Genomic DNA, 27,739 nt, shown 5'->3' on the forward strand with positions numbered 1-27,739 from the left:
GCATTTTAAAGTGATGTATCCAAAGGAGGAGGCAACAATGCTAAATAGGAAATTTACTCATTACCTTGCTCATGTAACCATGTAACTGTAACCCCTCTGCACAGCATTTTTACAATAAAAAACTACCAAAAAGTGATGTATCCAGTTTTATCATAGAGAAAAAGGACTTCCTGTGCTTTTATTCAGAAAGCACATAAAGTGGAAATTCTCATGCTCATTCTGACCTTAGCTTGCCAAAACAGAACCTCTTTCCCATGCTCTGAGAATAGAAAGAGTATGGCATTTTGTGAATGTTCCTGAGAGCATTTCAAGCCTGTTTCACTCTGGCAAACTGTGTGAATGACAGTAAGATGTCAAAGTCTTTTTGAAAACAAATGTTCAAAACTTATTTTGATCTAAAGCCTGAATTGAAAAGTTTAGTTTTTACTCAAGAAACATATTGACCACACATTTTTGATACTTACAGGCACAGCATCATTGGCATTTATTTGCTATTTGGATTGATTATATTTCATTAGCAGTGGTGATCTATGTCAAGTAGAAAATTAACCATCAGATCACACCGTGGAGGGCAAAGCTTCCCCTCTTGTTGATAAGAGCTGACTTTTTTGGACTATCAACTTTAGACTTATGTAGGTTTAATGTATTTTACTATTATTTCCCTTTCTTTTTCCAAATCTTGTTTGTTTAGGCACAATGTCTTGACAAATTTCTAATTTGGTGATTATTGTTTTTTGTGCTGCTCCAGAGGCTTGAACTCAGGTCCTGGGTACTGTCCCTGTGCTCATTTGCTAAAGGCTAATAATGTTCTACCAGTTGAGCCACAGCTCCATTTCTAGCTTTTTTGGTGGTTAATTAGCCAGCCTGAGCTGGCTTCGAACCACAATCCTCAGATCTCAGCCTCTTGAATAGCTAGGATCACAGGTGTGGAGCCACCAGCACCTGGATGATTTAGTGATTTTTATGGCACTACAGGAATCCTTTCTTCAGTAGGGAAGGGTTTTGTATTACTTTCTTGTAAAAGTTTGGATATGATCAAGAACACAGTGTTTGGTTTTTTTTTGGTCCGGTCGTGGGGCCTGAACTCTGGGCCTGGGCGCTGTCCCTCAGCTCTTCAGCTCAAGGCTAGTGCTCTACCACTTGAGCCACAGCACCACTTCCGGCTTTTTTCTTTTTGCTTATGTGGTGCTGAGGAATCGAACCCAGGGCCTCATGCATGCAAGGCAAGCGCTCTACCACTGAGCCACCTTTCCAGCCCCCAACACAGTGTTTTGTTATTGTGTGTGACGTACAGTGTTCTGTGAATCATGTAGGTTTGGATGGGATCTCATTCTTCCATTGAGTCTAGTGCCTTGGGAGAAATGACTTGCTCCACTGAAAAGAAACAAGTCCATTTGGGTGCTGATGGCTCATGCTTGTAATCCTAGTTACTCAGGAGACTGAGATCTCAGTGACGATCCCAGTTTGAAGTCACCTTGGGCAGAAAAATGTGAGACTCTCATATCCGATTACCCAGCCAAAAGCTGTAACTGCAGATATGGCTCAAGTGGTCGACCACCAGCCATGAGCAGAAAAGCTGAACCTAAGCACCACTGGCACACACACACACACACACACACACACACACACACGCACACACACACACACACAAAACAAACAAAAAAGAGAAAATAAGTTCTAGATATTTCTTGCTTTGTTGATCACATAGCCTGTCTCTTCCCACTAAATACAATGTCCCCTCTAGAGACAAATAGGAAAGAAAGTAAAATGATAATCCTAGGAGGGAGATGGTAAGATTTCAAATGAGGGGGAGGCCAGTTAGCAAGTAAGAAACAGGCAGAAAGAAAAGAGGCTGAGCAGAAATGGTGAGAGACCTGAGTCAGACCTGGACTGTTCCCCTTTGCATTCAGGATACAGTTATAGTAAGTTTGCATTCATTCTGACTGTCTTGTCAGCCCCCAGATCATTTGGGCAAAGTGGAATGTTTATTGTCTGATTCAGAATTTCCTGGGGCTGGGAAGGTGGCTCAGTGGTAGAGTGCTTACCTTGCATGCATGAGGCCCTGGGTTTGATTCCTCAGCACCACATAAGCAAAAAGAAAAAAGCCGGAAGTGGCACTATGGGTTAAGTGGTAGAGAGCTAGCCTTGAGCTGAAGCGCTGAGGGACAGCGCCCAGGCCCAGAGTTCAGGCCCCATGGCCAGATAAAAAAAAAAAAGTTCCTAGTCAGGCTTAGGTAAACTTCTGACTCTGGATGTCACTGCTAGGAGACAGAAGCAGCCAGGATGGCTGTCTGGCAGTTTTGCCATTATAAGGTTTTCCAGCTTGTGGTTCAGGAGGGTATTATAACAGAGGAACAGGGAGCTTTTTATACTCTAGGAGTTTCTGGTAATGTTTGTTTGGCTCTCTCCTTTTGTATTAGTCTGCAAAAATAATTCTCTTGGAAATATCCACCTCAGATTACATATTCTTATTTTTTTTTAAGGCTTGTGTATATGGGGAACATAAATATATTTTGCCAGTCCTGGGGTTTGAACTCTGGACCTGGATGCTGTCCCTGAGCTTTTGTGCTTAAACTCTGTGACTTGAGCACAGCTTCACTTCCAGCTCCTTTTGTAGTTTATTGGAGATAACAATCTCTTGGACATTCTTGTTTGGGCTGGCTTCCAACTGTGATTCTCAGATATCATCCCTCTGTGTAGATAGGATTATAGGCATCAGTGACTATGCCTGGTCATAATTATATTTAAAGTAAGTGAGAGCTAGAAACAAATATCATAGTTACACAGACATCATACACACACACACACACACACACACACACATCACTTAGCTTTAACCTTTGGAGTGAAACTTAGAAACTTTGGCTAGGGAAGATATAGGTAGAAAGCACTGACAAAATAAGAACTTTAGCCAGGCGCTGGTGGCTCAAGCCTGTAATCCTAGCTACTCAGGAAGCTGAGATCTGAAGATCTCGGTTCAAAGCCAGCCCAGGCAAGAAAGTTCGTGAGACTCTTGTCTCCAATAAACCACCAGAAAACTGAAAGTGGCACTATAGCTCAAATGGTAGAGCTCTTGCCTTGAGCTGAAGAGCAGAGGGACAGCGCCCAGGCCAAGTTCAAGCTGCACGACCAACAAAAAAAAAAAAAAAGAAAAAAAAAGAAAAAAAAGAACTTTAAGGGCTGGGAATGTGGCTTAGTGGTACAGCGCTTGCCTAGTATTCATGAAGCCCTGAGTTCAGTTCTTCAATACCATATAAACAGAAAATGCTGGAAGTGGTGTTGTAGCTCAAGTGGTAGAGTGCAAACCTTGAGCAAAAGGAGCTCAGGGTCGGTGAAAAGGCCCTGAGTTCAGGCCCCAAGACTAGCCAAAAAAAAGAACTTTAGGTTAGGGGAGACAGTGCCAGTGAACTCAAATACACTTGTTTTTATTGTACAAAAACATCTAATATATACAATGTCCATTTGGTTCAATATATATTACATAAAATAGCATGTCATTTTGCTTGCATTACAGTTACACACCTAGTAAAATTTTGTATAACACTAACATAAGGCTTAGACATAGAGAGTGAATATTAGGATGTTAAATTTTAATCACTTAATATATGACTTTATATAAATAGATATTTAAATGAAACATGATTTAGTTGTAGGATTTTTTTTTTTTTGGGTCCGGTTGTGGCCTGAACTCCGGGCCTGGGTGCTGTCCCTCAGCTCTTCAGCTCAAGGCTAGTGCTCTACCACTTGAGCCACAACACCACTTCTGGCTTTTTTCTTTTTGCTTAGGTTGTGCTGAGGAATTGAACCCTGGGCCTCATGCATGCAAGGCAAGCACTCTACCACTGAGCCACCTTCCCAGCCCCTGTAGGATTATTTTTTCATTTGTGAAATTAATTTTTTAATTTGATTTTGTTGTAAAGGTGATGTGTACAGTTACATAAGTAAGGTAATGAGTACATTTCTTGTCAGTCCTGGGGCCTGAACTCTGCTCCTGGGCTCTGTCCTTGAACTTCTTTTGCTCAAGGCTAGTGCTCTACCACTTGAGCCACAATGCCACTTCCAGCCTTTTCTGAGTAGTTTATTGGAGATAAGAGTCTCACAGGGACTTTTTTCCCAGGCTGGCTTTGAAAGGCAATCCTTAGATCTTAGCCTCCTGAGTAGCTAGGATTATAGGTGTGAGTCATCAGCACCTGTCTAGTTATAGGATTATATATTGGTAAGGAGAAAGAATATGTATAATACAATGGCCAGTGAAACAAACCTAAAAAGTTTCTTCCCTAGAGTGGTTAAAGACTTGCTCTCTGGAGTTAGACTATTTGGGCTCAGTTTCTTTCTTTGCCATTCATTGGTTTGTGTCTTTGGTTGACTGAATTAAGTTCTCTGTACCTGGGTTGTCTCACCTGTGAAATGTAGACAGCAATGGTCCCTGTCTTGTGAGCTCCTATTTGGGAAATGCTTGCATAACTTGTCAGCACTCACTGATGAGGGTTGGCTCTTATTTTTACTACTTATCGTTTGGTATGAGAAGTATGGAAAAGAACATTCTTTATACAAAGCATTTGAATAAAATAGTTCAACTTAGGCTGGGAAGGTGGCTTAGTGGTAGAGTGCTTGCTTTGCATGCATGAGGCCCTGAAGTGGTGCTGTGGCTCAAGTGGTAGGGCTATAACCTTGAGGTGAAGAGCTGAGGGACAGCACCCAGGCCCAGAGTTCAAGTCCCACAACCAACCAAAAAAAATAGTTCAACTTGACTTAACTATTCCACTTCATAAACAAAGAAATATCCAAAAAAAAGAGCACTATTTTTTCCTTCTGCTTCCTTTCATGAAGAATCTTTTGGTATATGTGTATTTTAATTCTGGAGAAAGATGATTTTTACTACTTTTTCTGTGCATTATTTGAGTGTAGATATCTTTTTTTACTTTTTTAGGTTCTGTAGTAGAATATACCAATGATTGTGTGTGTGTGTGTGTGTGTGTGTGTGTGTGTGTGTGTGTGTGTGTGAGTAATGGGGCCTGAACTCAGGGCCTGGGTTCTGTCTCTGTTTCTTTACTCAAGGATAGCACTGTACAATTTGAGCCACAGCCTCACAGCCTTTTTGGTGATTAATTGGAGATAAGTGTCACATGGACTTTCCTGCCTGGGCTGGCTTTGAATCGCAATCGTCAGATCTCAGCCTCTTGAATAGCTAGGATTACCGGCATGAGATACTGGCACCCAACCTTACTAAGGTTTTTTTAATGCTTATTTCCATCTACATTGTATTTTTGTCTATTTAGATAGTTAGCTATTGAGTACTTATTATTCATATTACCTTCATAAAATACCAAAAAAAGACCTGTTTCTTTATGATAACTGGTTATTTGGGATCATTATTCCTATTGTAGGAAAGGGAAACCGAGGAGAAAAGCATAAGGAGATTGCGTAAAGCCATAGATTTGGTGAAAATTTTTTTAAAAAGTTAAAATACAGGATTGTTCCTCTACATTTGTCCAATATTAGGAGTCTATCTGCTAACTAGACCACAGAAAGATAGTTAAAGTCATCCTTAAAAGATTAACTAAACCTACATGTATTTGTTTTCAGTCTGAGTACTGTGGAGTTTTCATCTTTACTGGGAAACTTTGAAGAAGTATGTACATTTCAACAGACACTCTGCCAAGCCTTGGAAGACTGCTCCAAGTAAGTGAGTCGTATTTGTTAGGATGACCAGCTGAGAGTTGTTTTGTGAATTTTGTTTCCTTTTAACCCTAACCCTAACCCTATGCCTTGAATAAGGGCATTCCATACTTAGCATTTACTATAGCTTTGATCCATTGTTCCAGAACCTAATAACAATACAGAGAAAATGCACTAGGTGGAGATGTTCACAATATCAAACCACTAGACAAATATCAAGCCTCTACATCTAGTAAATTTACATATGACAATAATGAAACATTAATTTACTGTTTCTGGTCAATGTAAAAGTTATATAAGGTATTAATTCACGATGGACGACAGCTTTAATATGTGTTAGATCCGTTGTGCATAGTACAGATTACTTGGGAAGGTCATTCAGATTATTCTATTTCAGAAGTCCTTTCCTCCCTCCCTCTTACCTTCTTTCCCTTTCTCCCTTCCTCCTCCCTCTGTTGCTCCTCCACACTTTCTGTTAGGAATTGGATCCAGATCAGTACGCATTTGAAGCACGCTCTTTACCACTAAGCTCCACCTCCAGCCCCATTTGATTCTCTTTTAGTCATTCCTACTATTGTATCCATTATAGTATGTTACATAGTAAGTGGAAGAACAGAAAGCATAGCTGTATGTGAACAACAGCAGGTTTTTGGTGGCTGGTATACTGATTACTGAAGTGTTCAACATTATACTACAGTTACCTAGAATTGACCCTTGGCAATATATCTCTGTTGCAAGATTAATTTTGCAAACAGGATATTTTGGAGAAATCTGTTACTTTCATCTATATTGGAAATTTGAGAAGGATGGCCCCTTTCTTGAGCTCTCTAAGACATAGATCTTTGTCCAGGATAGGATAGAAAAGATCCCACAATATAGACACTGGACAAGCAACTTCACATGCCAGTAGGAATGTAGATAATTAATATGGAAAGATGCTTGCTAAATGAAAAGGGCAGATTACAAACTAGATTTATAATCCTTGTTTTTTTAAATTTTATGGAGCAACACATAGGGTAAAAAACCTATGGAAGGTGCCAAAATTGTTATCATAATAGATATGCCTGAATAGTGTGATTCTTGGTAATTTTTTTAAATTTCTTATGCCTTTCTGATTTTTCTATAAATGAAAACTGGCAACTTGTAATTTAAAAAGTAATTAAAATGATGTGATCACTCTGTGGAGCAACGACCAGGTCAAGCACAGTACAATAATATTCTTTTGTGGTGTGTTGCTTTTGAATTCAAGTACTTTAGCTTGCACTTGAACTTCAGATAAATTAGCTGAGTATTTTTAGCATGTGAAGCCAAATTCAAATATAACCATCTTAAAAACAACTACCCCTAGCGGTTAATTCAACATAAGTATCTGACCCTGCTTATTAGAGCTATGTTTGGGGACTAGAGTTGAAATCAATAACCAAAAAAATCGACATTTCACAGATAGGATATTTCTAATACTTTAAAGCAAAACAATGGCAAAACTTTCAGAAGGTTTCCATGGTGCCAGGGTTAATTGGAGTCATCTTCTTTTATCTTTTGTTTCTTATTTTACATTTGGTGTTTCACCTGTCTTGCTTACAGATTTCCAGAAAACCAACACAAAGTAGGAGGTTGCCTACTGAATCTCATGCCTCATTTTAAATCTATGTATTTGGCTTACTGTGCCAATCATCCTTCGGCTGTGAATGTGCTCACCCAACACAGGTAAAATTTCTCTCATTCAGCTCCTTATCCCTGTTCTTGATGCCAGGAATTAATTTATTACATGCATAGATATCCAGTGATTGAACAAATAATTGATTGGTATGCAAGGATTCCCTTAGGAAACATATATTCTTTTTTTTTTTTTTGGGGGTCCGGTCGTGGGGCCTGAACTCTGGGCCTGGGCGCTGTCCCTCAGCTCTTCAGCTCAAGGCTAGCACTCTACCACTTGAGCCACAGCGCCACTTCCGGCTTTTTTCTTTTTGCTTATGTGGTGTTGAGGAATCGAACCCAGGGCCTCAGGCATGCAAGGCAAGCGCTGTACCACTGAGCCACCTTCCCAGCCCCAGGAAACATATATTCTTGAGGGAAATACAGATATTCAGCGAAACACAAACATGTTATAGAAATGGAATAAAGGATGCTGGGACACTTTGTAATGCGGTGTTAATGGAATGGCCTAGGAAGAATTTCCTCAAGTAAAATTCTGTTTGGATCCCATGAGTTCATCTTTCATGTCCCAATTAATGTTTTCATTTATTTTAATGCCAGAAGTGGGGCTTGAACTCAGAGTCTAATGCTGTCCTGATGCCCTGCCATTTGAGCCATATCTCCACATCTGGCTTTGTGCTGCTCAACTGGAGATAAGAGTCACTTGGATTTGTCTGTATGGGCTGGCTTTGAACTGGGATCCTCAGGTCTCAGTCTCCTGAGTAGCTAGAATTATAAGCAGAAGCGAGTGGCATCTGGCCCCCATTAATTTTTTTTTTTTGGTCGGTTGTGGGGCTTGAACTCTGGGCTTGGACGCTATCCCTCAGCTCTTCAGCTCAAGGCCAGTGCTCTACGGCTTGAGCCACAGTGCCACCTCTGATTTTCGGGTGGCTTATTGGAGATGAGTTTCACGGACTTTCCTGCCAGGGCTGGTTTTGAATTGCCATCCTCAGATCTCAGCCTTTTGAGTAGCTAGGATTTCAGGCGTGAGCCACTGGCGCCCGGCCCAGGTTTTCTTAATAATAAATATTAATGCTGGTTAATTATATGTATTAACTGGGTTCACTGTGACATGCCCATACATGCATTTAAAATTTTTTTAATTTTTATTTTATTGTGAAAATACTGTACAGAGGGGTTACAATTACATGGGCAAGATAATGAGTACATTTCTTATCAAGCATTGTAGCCTCTTCCTTTGTTTCCCCTTCCCATCCCTTCCCATCCTCCCCCCACCCCCACCCAATCCTCCTCCCCTCCCCACCAAAGTTGTAAAGTTCGTTTTTCCACAAAACGACTTGTACATCTCATTATTGCAATGGATCCACCTGTATCCCTATTTAAACGATTTGTTTTTTCCCTTCCCCTCCACAAATGATACCAACATCAAATACAGTGAAAGCAGGGTATGTTATACCGTGTGTGTGTGGGGGGGACATACAAAGCAACCAAGAAATAATCTTATAAATGTGTTAGAAACAATGGCATGAAAGAAAAAAAAACATTTGAATACATATCTTAGGGTTCATTTCCCTAACAACTTATCTGACCTTTTCTGCGTGACTCAGACATATACTAGTTATTGCAAATAAGGGAAACCATGGGACCTATCCATCAACATGTAAGATGTTTACGTCTTGTAGTGTCTTCTTCAATTTCTTTCTTCAGTGTTTTTTATTTTCGTTTTTTTAAATAAGTTTTTTGTTGTGAAAATACTGTACAGAGGAGTTACAGTTACACGAGCAAGGTAATGAGTACATTTCTTTTTTAATTTTTTTAAACCAGTTTGTTTATTGTTTTGTAATCACATGTAAAACTTTTACCATGCAGACTGAAACACGTAGCTCAGCTGAGCATGCAGGGTGCTTTTCTTCCTCAAGGTAGTTACACAAAGAACCAGGTTTTATAAGGGTTATTTAGAAGTGTGGAATCCAAACTAGGGGAAGCTCTTAAATGAGTACATTTCTTATCCAGCACTGTTGTATCCTCCTTTGTTTTTTCCCCTACCATCCCATTCCTACCACCTCTTCAACTACACCCCCACCCCACCCCTCCCCACCCCCTATTTTCTATCACAAATATATTCACCTCCTTGGTTAGATTCATTCCTATGTTTTGTTTTTTTTTTTTCCCCTGTCGGTAGTGGGGCTTGAACTCTGGGCCTGGGCACTGACCCTGAGTTCTTCAGTTCAAGGCTAGTGCTCTACCTCTTGAGCCACAGCGCCACTTCCGGCTTTTTTTTTTTGTTTATGTAGTGATGAGGAATCAAACCCAGGGTCTCATGCATGCAAGGCAAGCGCTCTACCACTGAGCCACCTTCCCAGCACGTCATTCCTGGGTATTTTAAAGGGATTGTTTGCCTAATTTCTTTCTTAATGAGTTTCTTTCTTAATGAGTTTATTATTGGTATATAATAAGCTGGGGTTTTTCTGCATGTTGACTTTTTCACTGTTGACTTTTTTTCACTGTATTTGATGTTGGTATAATTTGTGGAGGAGAAGGGAAAAAACAAATTGTTTATATAGGGATAGAGGCGGACCCATTACAACAATGAGATGTACAAGACGTTATGTCGAAAAATGAATTTTACAACTTTGGCAGGAGGGGGGGAGGGAGGAGTGGGGGTAAGATGGGAAGGGGAAACAAAGGAGGAGGAATTATAGGCATGAGCCACCAGCATTCAGCTGTCTTTGGGGCTAAGTATAGAATCATATCACCTATATAAACAAAGTATAATTATTATTATTATTTTTTAGTAGTATTATTTTTTGTGCATGTCCTGGGGCTTGAACTTCTGGTCATTGTCCCTGAGCTTTTGGGTTCAAGGCTAGTGCTCTACCACTTTAAGCCATGGTGCCATTTTTGGCTTTTTTTTTTTTTTTTTTGATGGTGGTTAATTGGAGATGAGAGTCTCATGAATGTTCCTGTCTGGTCTGTCTTTGAAGTGTAATCTCCAGATGTCAGCCTCCTGAGTAGCTAGCATTACAGGTATGAGCCATTGATGCTCAGCTAACAAGGTAATTGTTATGAGTGTTTCTATTTATACTCATTTCATTTCTCTTGCCTGATAAATCTGGCTAAAATTTCAAGTACTATGTTAAATAAGAGAGTAGTCAGAGATGACACTCTTTTCTTCTTCTTGTTTTAGAGGAAATAGTTTTTCCTTATCTGGTGTGATGTTAGAAATGGGTTTGTCATATATAGTCTATATGTTGAGGTATTACACTTCTATACTTGATTTTTTTTCAGAAATTTTATCATAAAAGGGATGTTGAATTTTATCAAGGACTTTTTCTACAACTATTGAAATGATCATGTATTTTATCTTTAATTCTACTTATGTGTTGTGTTGTTTTTTGAATTTGATGTGTAAAACAATATTTGCCTCCCTAAAATGAAACCGAGCTGATCATGATATGTGATCTTTTTAATGTATTATTGATTTGCCATATTTTGTTGAAGACTTTTTTTGATCCATGTTTACTACTGATCAGTTTGATGTTTCCCTGCAGGTTTTTTTTGTTGTTATTTTGTGGTTTTGTTAGGTTTTGTTATCAGTCTAATACTTGCTTCTATTTTATGTAATTGTTTGCAGAATATTGGTACTAGCCTTTCTTTAAAAGCTTGGTAAATTTCAACTGTGATCTGTCTTGTCTTGGTCTTTACTTTGTAGGAAGAGATTTTTTTGGTCCTGCTTCAATCTTATTGATATTTGTAATATTTTAAAATGTCTTAGCCGGGCACCGGTGGCTCACGCCTGTAATCTTAGCTACTCAGGAGGCTGAGATCTGAGGATCACGGTTCAAAGCCAGCTGGGGCAGGAAAGTCCGTGAAACTCTTATCTCCAATAAACCACCAGAAAACTGGAAGTGGTGCTGTGGTTCAAGTAGTGTTGTGCTAGACTTGAGCTGAAGTCCTGAGGGACAGAGCTCAGGCCTAGAGTTCAAGCCCCACAACCAACAACAACAAAAAAAAGTTATCTTAGTTCAACTTTTTCTTGGTTCATAGACAATGTGTCTTCAGAAATTTGTCCATTTCTTCTAGATTTTCCATACAAATTTTCATGTGAAATTTGAAAGTATGAGCCAGGAGGTAGTGGTTCATGTCTGTAATCTGAAAATATTCCCTAATGATCATTTAGATTTCAGTGTTATCTGTTGTGTCCCCAATTTCATTAATTTAGATTGTTTTGCTCTTTCCTTTGGTTAGTTTAGCTTGAGTTTTTAATTTTGTTTATATTTTAAAGAATCAAATCTGTTTCACTCATCATTTGCATTTTTAGTCTCTTAAAACATTTTTTTCTCTGATCTTTATTTCTTAGTTGCCAATCAGTAGAGGAAGAATCATAATTTAAAATGGTTAAAAGGCAGATATTGGTAAGGAAAGGTAGAAGCTACCCAACTCTTGTATAAACTATGTGAGAAGACCTTTAAACAAAGTGGTCTAATATAGTTTACATGAATATTCGTTGTTTTAGTATCATGAAGAATAGTGTCAACTAATTTTAACAGTAAGAATTTGCAAAAGATCTGGATGAGTGTCACATCTCTCCATTTCTTCCTTAGTCTCTGACTCTGCTTCCCTGATACATTTATTCACATATTCATGTGGGTCAGAAAATTGGATAAGAGGCTCAATAGTAGACTTTAACCATTGAAATCATTGGCTAGAAATCCAGGTAGAGCTATAGCAAGACCAACTCAGAGGCTCTTTTGACTGATTCAGAACAGATACGGATGCTGAAGATAACGCAAGACTGAAAAGAGTATTCTGTTAATCTGGACTAGATTTGAACTGTCAGAGCCAGCCTAGAAGATTTGCTAACACTAAACACTGGGAAGTGATGGAACTTTTGAATTTATCCTATTCTAGAACAGTTATAGAACTGTTATGTAAGGACATTTTATTTTATTTTATTTTTGTCGGTTGTGGGGCTTGAACTAGGGGCCTGCACACTATCTCTGATCTCTTTTTGCTCAAGGCTGGTGCTCTACCACTTTGAACCACAACTCCACTGCCATGTAAGGACATTTTAAAAACAGGATCCAGTAGGTCTTATGTGAAGGTCAATTTTATTTGCCTGATCAAAATTTTGAATTCTTAGAAAATAGTAAATATGAAAAGGTGAGTTTCAAGCAAGAGACCCATGATCAAGGATTTTGTGAATAAGTGCTTTAACTGCTTTATAGCTAGCATTAGCTAATAATAGCCCTGAAAACACGCCAGGCACATGATAGAATAGCTTACAAGGAAGTTACTATTATTACCATCTATGCTTTACAGATAAAACACTGGAAGGCTTAAATTCAGTAATCTGCCCAACAATTTAGCTGTTAGGTGGCTGAGGCAGAAATCTAGGTCTTCCAGACTTGTAAGAATGCTGTTGTTAAAACATATATTTTATCAGCAAAGAATAATCTAAATGTAAATTTAAAGGATTATAATAAAGTTAGCACCCAGGAGCTCATTGCACAGCTTACACAGTCAAATATTATCATTTTGTTTTTATACAGCAGTTTTATTTGATGTACATAAGCCATGTATTTCATCCATTCAAAGTATGCAGTGAATTGACTTATAGTATATTCACAAATGCTTATAACTATGACTATAATCAATTTTAGGATATTTTCATCACTTTCCAAACAAAGTCATACCTATTTTTTTTTGTCGATTGTGGGGTCTGAACTCTGGGTCTGGGCGCTGTCCCTCAGCTCTTCAGCTCAAGGCTAGCACTCTATCACTTGAGCCACAGTGCCACTTCCAGCTTTTTTCTGCTTAAGTTGTGCTGAGGAATCGAACCCAGGGCCTTATGCATGCAAGACAAGCCCTCTACCACTGAGCCACCTTCCCAGCCCCCATACCTATTAAAAGCTTTTCTTCATTTCTTCTTCCCAACCCTAACAACCAAAGCTAATCACACAAAAACCCTTCATGTCACTATGGATTTGCTTTTGTTGGGTATTTCATTTAAGTAGTATCGTATAACATAAACTCTTTTTTGTGTCTGGCTCAGCATATTTTCAAGCTTCATCTACTTTTGTAGCATGGATCAATACATCATTTAAAAATTTCTAAATAGTCCATTTTATGGATACCACCTATTGTTCTTGCTTTCACCACATGATGAATTATGAATAGTTCTGCTTTGAACACTCACATGTGTTTGTGTGGACATCTGTTTTCATTTCTCTTGGGTAGATAATAAGAGTGGAATTACTAGGTCCTGTAGAGAAGTTTTTGCTAGGATTTTGTCTTATATTTCACCTTTGGAGCAATTGTGAGACTTTTCTTAAATTCTTGGTTTTGTTTACTCTTCTTTTTCTGGTTCCTTGAGATGCAATGATAAATGATCACAGATCTTTCTACTTTATTTTTTTCAGACAGCATTGTGGTATGTAGCCCAGACTATTCTTGAATTTACGATCCTTTTGTATTCTGAATTTATGATCCTTTTGTATTCTGAAGTGCCTAGCTTCTTGTTCTTCTTTATTATTTGTGAATTTATAAATTATTTATAAATGTCCCCCTTAGTACTGCTTTTGCTGAATCCCAAAAATTTTGATATGATGTATCTCCATTTTCTTTTGTTTTAAGCAACTTTCAATATCCTTGTATTCTCTCCCCACCCCCTTTTGGTACCCCTGGTTTGGCTAGATACTTCCTATTGCCTTTGTTTCCATCCATCCATCCATCCATCCATCCATCCATCCATCCATCCATCCATCCATCCATCTATCCATCCACCTATCCAGCCAATATGCTAACACTCTCCCTCCCTCCCTCCCCCTTCCTTCCTTCCTTCCTATCTTCCTTCCTTCCTTCCTTCTTTTTTCTCTTTTCTTTTCTTTTCTTTTTCTTTTCTTTCTTCTTGTAACATCCTGAGGTTTGAACTCAGGGCTTGTGTGCTATCTCTGAAGATTCTTTTTTGCTCAAGGCTAGTGTGCTACCACGTGAGCCACAGCTCTGCTCCTTTTTGATCATTTATTGGAAATAAGAGTCTTACAGACTTTTCCTTCCTGGGTTGACTTCAAACCACGATCCTCAGATGTGACTCCTGAGTAAATAGGATTAAAGGCATGAGCCACTAGTGCCCAGCTCCTTGTATTCTTTTTTAATCTATGTGTTACTTGATTTACATGTGTTCAGATATTTTCTAAAACTTTTCTTCTTATTGGTTTCCAGTTTTCTTGCTGCTCTATGTATACACATTGTTTCTGTTAAGGAAGAGAAACACCAACATCTCAATGTTTTGCCAGAACCCTTAAGCTTGACTATATCCACATTCTTCAAATAAGACTAGTTCCTTTGGGGAGTGCTTCACTTTTCTCTATTTCTATAGACTGCCTCTACCCTTTGGCACTATTCTGGCTGCTGGTGTGGGGGGTTGTTTTTGATCTGTTTTTAGCTTGCCTCGTCTGGCATGGGACCTCTGTCCAAGTGAGCTGGAGGAAGGGGAGGGCGAGTTGACCTTTATATTTTCAGCCTGCCAGTCCTGGGGTACAGCTTCAGCTCTAGGAGTAGGTGCTGGATGAAGGGAACATCCCCGCTCTCAGTCATGTTTACTGGGAATTTTAGTATTTTTTAGTCAGAGTTGAAAGGGATAAGAAATGGTGGTGATCCATCCCTTTTGGCAAGATCTATCTATTCATTGGGAGCTGAGGTATGAGTAGACCTGTTTTCTTGGTCACATTTTCCTGGAGTGGACCTCTGTCATACTGAGTTAGGAAGAAGGGAGAAAAGGATGTAGCAGGTCATGGCTCAGATGCCCCAGACTCCCCCTGTTTTTCAAGAGTTTAGCATATTTTCTTGAACAAAGGTTTCTTGGTCGGATGCCACTAAGAAAATTTCTAGCTTTTATACATGGTTGTTTTTTTTGTGTCTGTACCAATTATCCTTATTTTACTGGTCTAATGAACATCTCATGCTATCATGCCATAGGTGGAATTCTTTACAATTTTCTTTCTTCTTTCTTTCTTTCTTTCTTTTTTTTTTTTTTTGATTGGGCCTGGGCGTTGTCCCTGAGCCCTTCTGTTCAAGGTTAGCACTCTACCACTTGAGCCACAGTGCCACTTCCAGTTTTCTGGTGGTTAATTGGAGATAAGAGTCTCAAGGACTTTCCTGCCCAGGCTGGCTTTGAACTGTGATCCTCAGATCTCAGCCTCCTGAGTAGCTAGGATTACAGGCGTGAGCCACCTGTGCCCAGCACCATTTTCTTTTAAATCATGATGCACCCCTACCTGGCCTGAGCTTAAGTGTCTTATCACTTCTAATTTGTCTTGGACCTAGGACTTGTACTCAGGGCCTGAGTGCTATCCCTGCACTTTTTTGCTCAAGGTTGGCAAGCCCCAGGACCAGCATACATATACACACACACACACACACACACACACACACAAAGCAGTAGAGATTCTTTTAGCCATTATGATTTAAATTTTGTCATACGATTAATTTGATGATTCTGGATGCTTTTGGGAATTATAATACTCGTTCTTGATTTTGGTTAGTGATGTTTGTTTCAGAATTTTATGATATCTCTTGATTTGATGGAAGACTTACTACTCTAGTAAGAATTAAATTCTGTGTTCAGGTTTATTCACATGTAAGGGATATAAATTCAATTAAAATATTGAGATATTCTTCAGCTGTGCTTCTAACATGATCTTTACTATTTTGCATCTCTGGATGTTTTTTTTTTTTTTTGTCATTTGTGGGACTTGAAGTCTGGGCCTAGGCACAGTTCTAGGCCCAGCCTCTGGATCTTTTTTGTTTTTTGGGTCCGGTCATGGGCCTGAACTCTGGGCCTGGGCACTGTCCCTCAGCTTTTCAGCTCAAGGCTAGCGCTCTACCACTTGAGCTACAGCGCCACTTCCGGTTTTTTTTGCTTATGTGGTGCTGAAGAATTGAACCCAGGACCTCATGTATGCAAGGCAAGCACTCTACCACTGAGCCGCCTTCCCAGCCCCCTCTGGATCATTTTGTAACAAACTATTAGAGGCAAAACCTAGTTGAGTGAATTTTATAGAAAATTCAGATTAAAATATTTTTAATGATGGCTTCCTTTGAAATAGGGATATTGGTGGATTTCTGTTCTTCCCAAGCAAAAGTCAGAATGCTAAGATGAACTTCTCCCTTTATGTCTGTAGGTGGCAATGTCAAACCAGAAATCCTCTCCAGAAATGACCATAGAAAGGCATCTGGTGTTAAAATTGTATGATGGAATGGAGGTATCTTGTTAAAAATGCAGTAAAGTATGATATGAATTTGGATATGTAATCAGACCTCAACCTTGCTGGGTCCCCATATTTACATACATTTGAATGGTAGTGCCTGTCTTTTGTTATGAAGAAGTCTTCTGGGATTTCCCCTCTCTGTCCCCTACTGACTTGCTAAGGTAGCATGTGGCTCTTCCTGGGAATAATTTTTCCCTTACATAAACAGCAATTTCATTTCCTTGCTTCAGTACAGTGGGTGTAGTATAAATCTCTTCTGCAAGAGAAGGTTAAAAGAGAGAGACAGAGAGAGAGAAAGAGAGAGAGAGAGAGCACTGAGACCAGAGAGATTTAGCATTAGAGCTGGCCCTCACTTCCTGCTTTGTTGCAGCAGTACTCCCTGTGTACTTTTGTTAGTTCTTGGCACCCTCTGTTTATCATTGTTGCCAGAAATAATGAGTGTGAGAAAACCATGAAGAGCTGTGGAAAGGAGCACAGGAAAGATAAATCTTGAGTCCTCAGTTATGTTTGTCGCTCTCTTTGAGAAACCACGGAAAGGAGTTAAGTAAAGCCAATCACATATAAAAGGTAATGAGGATAAGAAGGAAGCAGACAGCCTAATCTTGGGGAGTAGAAAATGAAAAGGGAAAATAAAGATCTACCCAATCCAGTGGGAGAGCAGCTCTGGGATTTTTCCATTGGCTAAAGGTCAAGGCCTCTTAAATCTCTTTGCCAAGCTCTAGTAACTCCCAAGAAAGGCTGGCAGGGAGTGAATGTGTTAGAGATGAGGAATGTGATCCTTTGTTATGTAGAGTAATGATCATTCAAGTTGACACCTTCACAATGATTCCACACAAACAGTGTTATATGAGACGATTCAAGTCTGAAGTATTATATTGTAGAACAGTTTTCTCCAGCTCTCCAGCCCAACTCAGAATGAAACAGAACCCTCTCTACAATATAGTCTATGAAATCAATGTATGTTAAGTTTCAGACAACATTTGTACATTGAGAACTGCTTCTAATGTATTCCCACACACATTGAGAACATATGAACTTCCAAAGCCATTTCAAACAGGCTATTTAAAATTAAAAATTCATTTGGAAGATGTATTGTTGTTTGATATAATGAAGCTGTTTATGAATTACACGTACTCTGAGATCTGAGGGATTGAGGTTGGAAGCCAACTTGGCAGACAAATCCAGGAGACTATTTCCAGTTAATGGGACAAAAAAGGAAGTGGGGCTGTGGCTCAAGTGGTCGAGCATCAGCCTTAAGTGAAAAAGGTAAACAGTACCAAGAAACCCTGAGTTCAAGCCCACGTACTTGTACACAAAAAGTAGAATCTTATTTCCAGTTCTTGGAGTTCATTTTGGTAGGCATCATTTTAAATGATCATGCAGTTTTTTCTTTTTTTCCCTTTTATTTATTCCCAGCTGTCACTATTATTATTATTATTTCTGTACCCTTAGTCTTGTATGTAAGTTTATCTGATTTGGGGAAGGGAAGGAATCACAGAAATGGTGTGACGAAGGGTGAGTTAATGCAACAGCAATGCTTACTAGACACTATGTTGGAAATGAACTTTACAACTTGGCGTAGAGGGGAGCAGTCGGGAGAGGAAAAAGTGGGAATAAATGAAGGAGGAGGTAACACTGTTCAAAAAGAAATGTACCCATTACCTTACTTATGTAACCCCTCTGTACATTACCTTTACAATAACATTTAAATTAAAAAACAAACAAACTTAGTTGGCTAAATAGCATGCCTTTTAGGTTCAACTTATGGTAAGAAGCAATGTTTCTTTTTTTTTTTTAATTGTAAAGATACTGTACAGAGGGATTATGAGTAAGGCAATGAGTACATTTCTTGTTGAGCATTGTTACCCCCTCCCTTGTTCACCCACTATCCCTTCCCTCCCCCACCTCCTTCACTCCCCCCCCAGGTTGTTAAGTTCATTTTCAATATAGTGTCTTGTGAGTATCATGTTGCAATGGGTCATCCTGTGTCCTTGTTTCAGCATTTTGTTATTCCCCCTTCCCCTCTCCAAATTAGACAAATGTAAAGATGCCGGGTACCAAAATTAAGTACAGTGACAACAGGGGATATACCATAGGGGGGAAGAACATACAAAGGAAATTAAAAAAAAATCACATAGTACATTAGAAACAACAACAACAAAGAAAGACCTCTTGTGTCCATATCTTGGGGTTCATTTCACTTAGCATCATCTTTTTTTTTTAAATTGTGAAAATACTGTACAGAGGAGTTATAATTACATGGGCAAGATAGTGAGTACATTTCTTGTCAAGCATTGTAGCCTCCTCTTTTGTTTCCCTTCCCATCCCTTCCCATCTTCCCCCCCCCCAATCCTCCCCGCCCCCCAGCATCATCTTATATGGTCATATGCACATAGTTTTTGAGCTTTACTGCTCAGCTTATAAAATTATCCTCGATGTATACAAATTATTGCAAATGAGGGAAACCATGGGACCTATATTTCTTTGGGTCTGGCTTACTTCACTTAATATGATTTTTTCCCCAAGTCTTTCCATTTCCTAACAAATGGGGCAATGTCATTGCCCCCTATATACACATTGAAATGTATATATACACATTTCATTGTGTATATATACCACATTTTCTTGATCCATTCATCTACTGAGGGACATCTGGGTTGGTTGCATATCTTAGCTATGGTGAATAATGCTGTGATAAACATAGTTGTGCTGGTAGCTTTAGTATGGCCTTGTTTGTGATGGCTTGGGTAAATGCCCAAAAGTGGGATTGCTGGGTCATAACGGAGCTCTATGTGAAGTCATTTGAAGAACCTCCATACTTTTTTCCAGAGTTGGTGAACAAGTTTACACTCCCACCAACAATGCAGTAAGGTTCCCTTTTGGCCACATCCCTCCAGCATCTGTTGTTATTAGACTTCTTGATTATAGCCATTCTAGTTGAGGTGAGGTGGAATCTCAATGTTGTTTTGATTTACATTTCTTTTATGGCCAGAGAAGTTGAACATTTCTTCGTGTGTCTATTGGCCATTCTTACTTAGAAGCAATGTTTCTAAGAGGCTTTTTTCTGTTGCACTATTAACATTTTTTGTTTTCTCAATAACCAATATTTTAATGTAAGACGATGCTCTTATGTTGCCTTGAATTAGAAAAAAATTCCTTATGGTATTTGAGAAGCTTAGAAATTAGAATAGTGAGTGAAAAATAATTCAAAGCATTCTCACACTCTTGGTTTTTATTGTTGTAACTCTTGCATCAGTTAAAGTATCAAGGATGCAGCATTTAGTCATGGGGGAAAAAAACATAAGCGTTCTTTAACAACTGGAAAGAAATTCGAAAATTGATTTTCTCCAGATTACATTTCTCCTCAAATGTGCTTTCTAAGTCCAAGATATTTTTTAAATTATAGTTTATATGTGATGAATTTTAAATCTCTCTATGCAACTATGCTTTTTGCTATAAATTAAAAATATATGGAATAATCATTAAGGTGAAAATCACAGGTACTAATTCTCTCTCTTTCTCTCTCTGTCTCTGTCTCTGTCTCTATCTCTCTCTCTGTTTCTCTGTCTCTCTCTGTCTCTCTCTCTCTGTCTCTCTCTCTCTGTCTCTCTCTCTCTCGCTTGCTTTCTATGCTGGCACTGGAGCTAGTCAGGACCTGGGTGTTGTCCCTTAGCTTTTTTGCTCAGGGTTAGTACTCTACCACTTGAGCAATAGCTCCACTTCTGGCTGTTTTTTACTGGTTAATTGAAGATGAGAATCTCAGACTTTCCTGGCTGGGCTAGCTTTGAACCACAATCATCAGATCTCAGTGTGTTGAGTAGCTAGGATTAAAGGTATGGGCCACTAGTACCTGACACCAGTAGTTTTTAAAAATGAGATTCTAGCAAAGTATTTGCCTTAGAATAATGATAATGATAATAACAATAATGGCAATGACAATATTAACACATGCATTGACTACTTTACAGTGTATAAAATAATTTTCTGTAGAGAAACAAGGTGATGATGTAGAAAGACTGAGGGTTTGGTTTTTGACCTAGCCATAAGGCCCACCATACCACTTTCTGTATCTTAGATTTCTCATTTATAAAAATGGACATCCCACCTATATTGAAATGCTACTGTGAACATTAAACAAGAATGAACACATGTAAAGATTGTAGCATAAAGTAGTAGCCATACAAATTCCACTAGTTTAATCCATACCATTTAATTACAAAGAATGTCTTGCCTCTTTTATGGAATCATTTGAGGCTCAGACAACCCATCCAGGGTCTCTAAATCCAAGGCACTAATTCTCCCTCAGCTACTTGTGCAACTAGACTGGGCAAACTGGTGAAATGGCCAGCGGCAGTGATTGAGTGTGACCACTCAGATGTGATGCAGCTTCTAGGAAACCATTGTTAGGTTTTTTCCTCTGATGTACATGCACTACTCTGTGTGTTAGCTACAACTCCATCCTTGGCTACTCACAGAAGCCAAGCAAGGATAATATTTATCATTTATAGTGATTACCTGCAATTCATTATATCTCCTCCCAGTTGTTTATTGCCAAAGACAAATTTCTTTTAACATGCTTCACAAGCTGTTGGCAACATATCAGGATTAAGGACTCTTAACTCATGACAGGATCTAGGAAGAATAAGGCCATGTTTCCATAGAGGGTTTTTTTTTTTTTTAAATTGTGGTGGAAGGAGGTAATGAGAAAGAAAGATGGGTGAGGCCAATAGGCATGTAAAATATTAAAACTTGACTTTGTAGGCACCAAAAATTTCTTTTTTTTTGGTCCGTTCATGGGGCCTGAACTCTGGGCCTGGGAGCTGTCCCTCAGCTCTTCAGCTCAAGGCTAGCACTTGTGAGCCATAACACCACTTCTGGCTTTTTTTTCTGCTTATGTGGTGCTGAGGAATCGAACCCAGGGCCTCATGCATGCAAGGCAAGCGCTCTACCACTGAGCCACCTTCCCAGCTCCAGCTACAATTTCTTTTTAAGTTACAGTTTCATTAGGTTTATGTAGTTGTGAAAATAAGTTACCATCCAACAAATTTTATGTATAATGCATCTGTTCTTTTTTAAAAAAATTATTTTATTGTTAAGATGATGTATGAAGGGGTTACAGTTACATGAGTAAGATAATGAGTACATTTCCTATTGAGCATTGTTGCCTTCTGCTTTGTTTTCCCCCTACCATCCCTTCCCTTTTATTTTATTGTTAAGATGCTGTACAGAGGTGTTACAGATACATGAGTAAACAATGAGTTCGCTACTTGTCAATCATTGTTATCCCTTCCCTTCCTTGTTGTTGTCCCACTATCCCTTTCCTCCCTCAGACACCTACAATTTCTTGAGTAGGAAAGCAGTGGTGGTTTGCAGGATACTATGCAGATGAGGGTGTCTGGAAACCAGACCAGTCTGGCTTATTGAAGTGAGCCAGATGGCATGCTAACATGTTCTGGACTTAGGCAGTAGCAATAGGAATGCAGATGATTAACCAGATCCAAAGGAGATTTGGAGCCAGCTAGATGCACATAGGCAACCAAGGAGGACAGAGTGGTCAATAGAGAAAGCAAAAGTTTCAAGAGTGGTTGTCATTTGAGCAGTAGGTTTCTTCCTTTGATTATACTTCTCTTAGCTGTATATTAAAATGTCCCTGGGACTCAGCACCCTTATGGATGGAAAGGAAACAATATGAAAGGGTGCTAAAAGGCAGAGAAAGCAGCAGCTGAGAATTACAAATGTGTAGTACATAGAGGGTGAAATATTCTATTTCCCCCTCAAAGCGACCTGCAGCACTGCATTCAGATTCTAGGTAGCCAGCATTCTGCTATTGGAATCTAGTGGGTGACAGAAGGAGCACTTAACCTTGCCATCTGAGCAGCAAATAACCATGGTGAAAGAAGTGACTCAAAAGAAGTAAAGTTCGCCAGATGCCAGTGGCTCACTCCTATAATCCTAGCTACTTAGGAGGCTGAGATCTGAGGATCACAGTTTGAAGCCAGCCCAGGCAGGAAAGTCCATGAAACTCTTACCTTCAATTAATCACCAGAAAACTGGAAGTGGCACTGTGGCTCAATTGTTAGAGCACTTACCTTGAGCTGAAGATCTGCCCTGGCCCAGAGTTCAAGCTCCACAGCTGACCAAAAAAAAGTAAAGCTGAGGTTGTGGTCATTTGATAGACTCTACATCCCATTCCTGTGGTGTAGGTACCTTAAGGGTGGAGATTCTTTTTTTGTTTTCTACTATGTCCTGATGAGAGAACAGTGCCTGTCCCTTAGTAGGTACACAGTGACTTAGGGCTCATTGAGTAAATAACACAAGGGATTACAAGTCTCTGGCTCAGAATTTGTTGAACCAACTTGAAATTCATTGAATAATATTGAGGCTGGTGAAAGAGTTTGATTTGATTTTATATTGCGTGAAATACAGTACAATGGTGTTAGGTTAACTTTTTTGCATGAGATTTTCAGTAATAACCTAATTAGACTCATTCTTTTGCTAGTGATGCTCTGGAACAATTCATGGAAAATCAAGGCGCATCCAGTCCAGGTATTCTCATTTTAACAACGAGCCTCAGCAAACCTTTCATGCGCCTAGAAAAATATGTTACTCTTCTCCAAGAGTTGGAACGGCATATGGAGGTAAGGGGATAAAGCTTTTCTTTTCTTTTTTTGTTGGCCATGTGGTTTGAACTCTGGGCCTGGGTACTGTCTCTTAACTCTTCAGCTCAAGGCGAGTGCTCTACCATTTGAGCCACAGAGTCACTTCCGGTTTTCTGGTGCTTTATTGGAGATGAGTATTTCATGGTCTTTTCCTGCCCAGGCTGGCTTTGAACCACAATCCTCATATCTCAGCCTTCTGAGTAGCTAGGATTACAGGCATGAGCCACCGGTGTCCAACTGCTTTTCTAAGCTCTTGTACCCAGATATCCAGCCAGTCTGTCTCTAGCTGCATCTTGCTAGGGATCCAGAAAAATACCTGTGTTTCAGAATTTACTTAGATCTTTTCTTTTCCTAGACTTCTGTTTTCCTTCCTTATACAACAAAATGAGATCCTTGTTCTTTCCTCCCAGCTGTTCATGATCATCGCCCCCTCTTTCTTCTCCTATAATCATTAGTTCTATTGCTTCCTTCAAATCTTTTCCTTCTTGTTGACTTATATTTTCCTTTGCTTCCTCCTTCTCTTCCTCCTCCTCCTCCTCCTCCTCCAACTTTCTACTCATGACCAGGGTTCTACTACTTGAGCCATACCTCTAGTTCCATTTTTTTTTTTTATGTGGTGATACTAGGGTTTGTACTCAGGACCTCAAGTTTGATATGCAGTTGCTCTACCACTTGAGCCACACCCAACCTCTCCTTTGCTTTAGTTACTTTTCAGATAGGGTCTCAATTTTTTTTTTTTTTTTTTTTTGCTGGTTGGGCCAGCCTCAACTGCTATCCTCTTATGGCCTCATGTACCACTAGGATCACAGGTCTGTATCACCACACCCAGTTTATTGATTGAGATGGAGTCACATTAACTTCTTTCCTACAATGACCTTGAACCACATCCTCCTGATCTTTGCCTCCTGAGTAGCTGGGATTATAACCAATGAGTCTAACTACTTAGATTTTCTTTCATCCTCTTATCTGTTTTGTTTTTTTTTTTTGGAGGTCCAGTCATGTGGCCTGAACTCTGGGCCTGGGCGCTGTCCCTCAGTTCTTCAGCTCAAGGCTAGTGCTCTACCACTTGAGCCACAGCACCACTTCTGGCTTTTTTCTTTTTGCTTATGTGGTGCTGAGGAATCGAACCCAGGGCCTCACGCATGCAAGGCAAGCGGTCTATCACTGAACCACCTTCCCAGCCCCATCATCTTATCTGTAGATTATGGCTCAATGTTACCAAAACCTAGAATTTTCTTTTGTTCTGGCATATTAACTAACTATTGTTTGAGGTAAAGCAAATATGTGAAGTAGAAGATATTCACTGCAAACAGGAATATTTTTTCAAACACTGTGATCAGTAGTATTCTGACCCTGAATTACAGTGGAAGATTCTGGGAGTCCTTGAAGATTAATATATGATCCCAATATTAGAATATCTGTGCATATATCAATACATTTACATCAACGTACCCTCACATTTTTGTTTACACAATCACAATTAAGTTGTAGCAGTTGTAGTGTAGCTATCCTCTTCTAAGTATCACAATTTCCAGCAAGCTCTGATAGTTGAGTATTTTTTCAAGATCCAAATCCTGTTGTGATTAAAAGCCAGTTGACAGGGACAGCTCCCTGAGCTGTTCTTTCACCACTGTGCTGTGCGCGTGGGGTATGGAGGTGTGGGCGGGAGAGGCTGTGTTTACCCTAGTTGCACTTCCTGTGTCTGGGGAAAAGGTTTTGAGGTTTTAAAAGGGTTGATTATCTTTAAAGAAAAAGGTTGCACACTGCCAGCAGCAGTTTGCAAGGATTCAAAGCATCTACTCTGAGTGCAACCATGTTCTCAGGGTATTTGACCTGCTTCATAGTTGAAGGGCAGTTGGGGAACGGGCGAGTAAAGCCTGCAAGGATTAATTCCCAGTTGGCACTCAGGAAGATATTGACCTCTGAATGCTAAAGCAGTTCACTGAAGCTTTTGAGCTTTGCCTCCCATTGCTTATCTCTAAAATCCAGAAAGTAAAGGCCTTGTTTTGTTACTTCTCAGGATTGATGTACAAAGATTGCATTTAATTTGGAGAGAATGCTCTTACCCTCCAGCAGTAGATGCACCCCTCACCAGGATTTTGATCTCAGCCTCTATGGCAGTGGAGCCCTCCCTCTACTGGGTCCCACTGGCAGTGTCATTCTGTTTCCCACCACTGCATGAGACACTTTATCTTGGTTTCTGAATGCTTGGCATGATTGCTGCCTACAAGCAGAGTAAAACCCGGAATTCTTAGTTGTCAGCTAGTTTGGGTAAGGAGAACTTTTCCCATATGTTACTACAAAGTGACTTATCATGAGTGAACCACTTCTTAGTGTGCGTCAGACCCCTAGCCTATTCAAACCCTGTGTTTTCTACTGAGATGGGTTGAGCAAAAGTGGCCTTCTCATTACTCCAGTTAAGTTTCAGCAGGTAGATTTACATATATTCCCTAAGTTTTATTGCTCAAGTACGGCCACAGCCATACTTCTGGTTTTCTGATGGTAAATTGGAGATAAGAATCTCACAGACTTTCTTGTCTGGACTGGATTTGAACTGGGATCCTAATATCTCAGCCTTCTGAGTAGCTAGGATTATAGGTGTGAGCTACCAGAACCAGGCTCTAATATTGTTTTCTAATGTATTCCTTCAATAGGATACTCATCCCGATCATCAGGATATTCTAAAAGCAATCATAGCATTCAAAATGCTCATGGTAAGTTATATAATTTTCTATATTTTGGTGCTGAAAAGTAATTTGTGTGTCATATTAGGATACCTTTCTTTCCTTGTGTGTGTGTGTGTGTGTGTGTGTGTGTGTGTGTGTGTGTGTGTGTGTGTGTGTGTGTGCTGAAACCAGGGCTTGAACTCAAGTTATCATGCTCTCACTTTGCTTTTCTGTTCAAGGCTGAACCATACATCTACTGAGCCACACATCTATTTTTAGCTTTTACTGGTTAATTGAAGATTACAGTATCCCAGCCCCTTTTCCTCAAGTTGGATTCGAACTGTTACCCTCAGATCTCAGATCCCAGCCTCCTAGCTAGGATCACGAATGTTAGCCACCAGTATGCAGCACTTGTATGCAACATTTTCTTCCTTATACAAAGGTCTTTAGGGTGGAAACAATAAGCTTTCATGACAGTATTGCAGTGATTGTTTCAGTTCATTTTGTCCTCTGAAAATCATGCTTACCTACGAAAGGTTACAGGGCTGAGGGTATAAAACAATCACATTTGAAGTATTGGCCACATGAAGCATTGGTGTGTAGGTGGGGGGTTTCCTTAGTCTCTTTATCTTTACCCCCATTGCTCATCCCCCATGGTATAACTCATGTAAGTCATCACTTACAGATTGGGTGCAATACTGGATTCAACTATTAATACCAAAAGATATGAGTTCTTTGCATATGAAAAGGAAATCTTTCATAAAAGGGAAAAACACTATACTAAAATTCACTTTATATAGATTGCTACCAAAGACATCTGTAATCTTACATCTTGCACATCATGATGAATGTGTCTTTTTGAACCTCATGATGTAAAACTACTTGGTACCATTTTAGAAGGAAAGAAAACGTTATTTTGGGTGATTAAGTTTAGCTACATTTTAAACACTTCTGTAGCAATATGAGTGATTTGGACCAGTGTGCAGTTATTGATTCTTGATGTAATGTTATGGTGTACCATTCATCATCATCTCCTTTTACTGCTTTTGGAATATCACGGATTGGAGGATCATCGGGTAACAAGTTGATGGTTAAACAACAAGTTGAAGAACCATTAGGTATTGGTCTACAAGTGCTATTGTAGGTCTAACACAGTCAACTATTGATGTCTCTACATGGCTCAAACTAATTGGAGAGCCATGACATTTGTTATAATTTGTATCTTTATTTTTCCTATGTAGCGAGAATGAGACATATCTCTTTAAAAAACCTGTTATTCTTTCTGATCATGTTATAAACTTGTTTTGATGTTTATAGTATACTCATTCCCACTATAAGTACTTTCTGTAATTTTCTTTCTTCAAATATTCATTTAGTTGAAGGAGGCAGCAAAGATTTCATAGAAAAATTACTTCCAAAAAACTATTACATTACATTCATTGGAAAGAATAGCTTAACTAACCATATGCTTATGTTTTGTGTTCATTTTGGAATGAATACTATTAATTTATTCCAAGATAACTCACACTTTCTGAAGCAGGGATGTACACACACTCATGTGGATAAGCATGCACGGATAGTGCCTATTCTTCACATAGCGTTGGTAAGCTGGAAATTGTTTCTTGGTGGAATTTTTGAGTTTGCCATCATGAAATGCAACATTATCTCCTTTTCTCCAGTCCTTTCAGAAGTCAAAATTGACTATTTTTTATGGAAATCTACTCTGGCTCCCTAAACAGAGTACAGGACAGTGCTTATATTTCATCCAAATTTGATTTAATTCATTGTGGCATAAAGAATGAATTTG

The 27,739-nt window shown here is 39.3% G+C and overlaps 1 protein-coding gene across 2 annotated transcripts in view; it reads left to right on the forward strand.

Annotated features, from left to right (window-relative positions):
- Window positions 1-27,739, forward strand: part of Arhgef6 (Rac/Cdc42 guanine nucleotide exchange factor 6) — a 116,069-nt gene that overhangs the window by 68,310 nt on the left and 20,020 nt on the right. For both annotated transcript variants that reach the window (XM_042667576.1, XM_042667577.1), the window contains 4 exons: window positions 5,587-5,682; window positions 7,264-7,386; window positions 23,107-23,245; window positions 25,921-25,980. In XM_042667576.1, coding sequence (XP_042523510.1) covers window positions 5,587-5,682; window positions 7,264-7,386; window positions 23,107-23,245; window positions 25,921-25,980 — 418 coding nt within the window. The remainder of the gene's footprint in view (window positions 1-5,586; window positions 5,683-7,263; window positions 7,387-23,106; window positions 23,246-25,920; window positions 25,981-27,739) is intronic.

The sequence above is a fragment of the Dipodomys spectabilis genome, unplaced genomic scaffold (assembly GCF_019054845.1).
Source record: "Dipodomys spectabilis isolate Male_0828 unplaced genomic scaffold, ASM1905484v1 ptg000414l, whole genome shotgun sequence".
Classification (NCBI taxonomy): Eukaryota; Metazoa; Chordata; class Mammalia; order Rodentia; family Heteromyidae; genus Dipodomys; species Dipodomys spectabilis.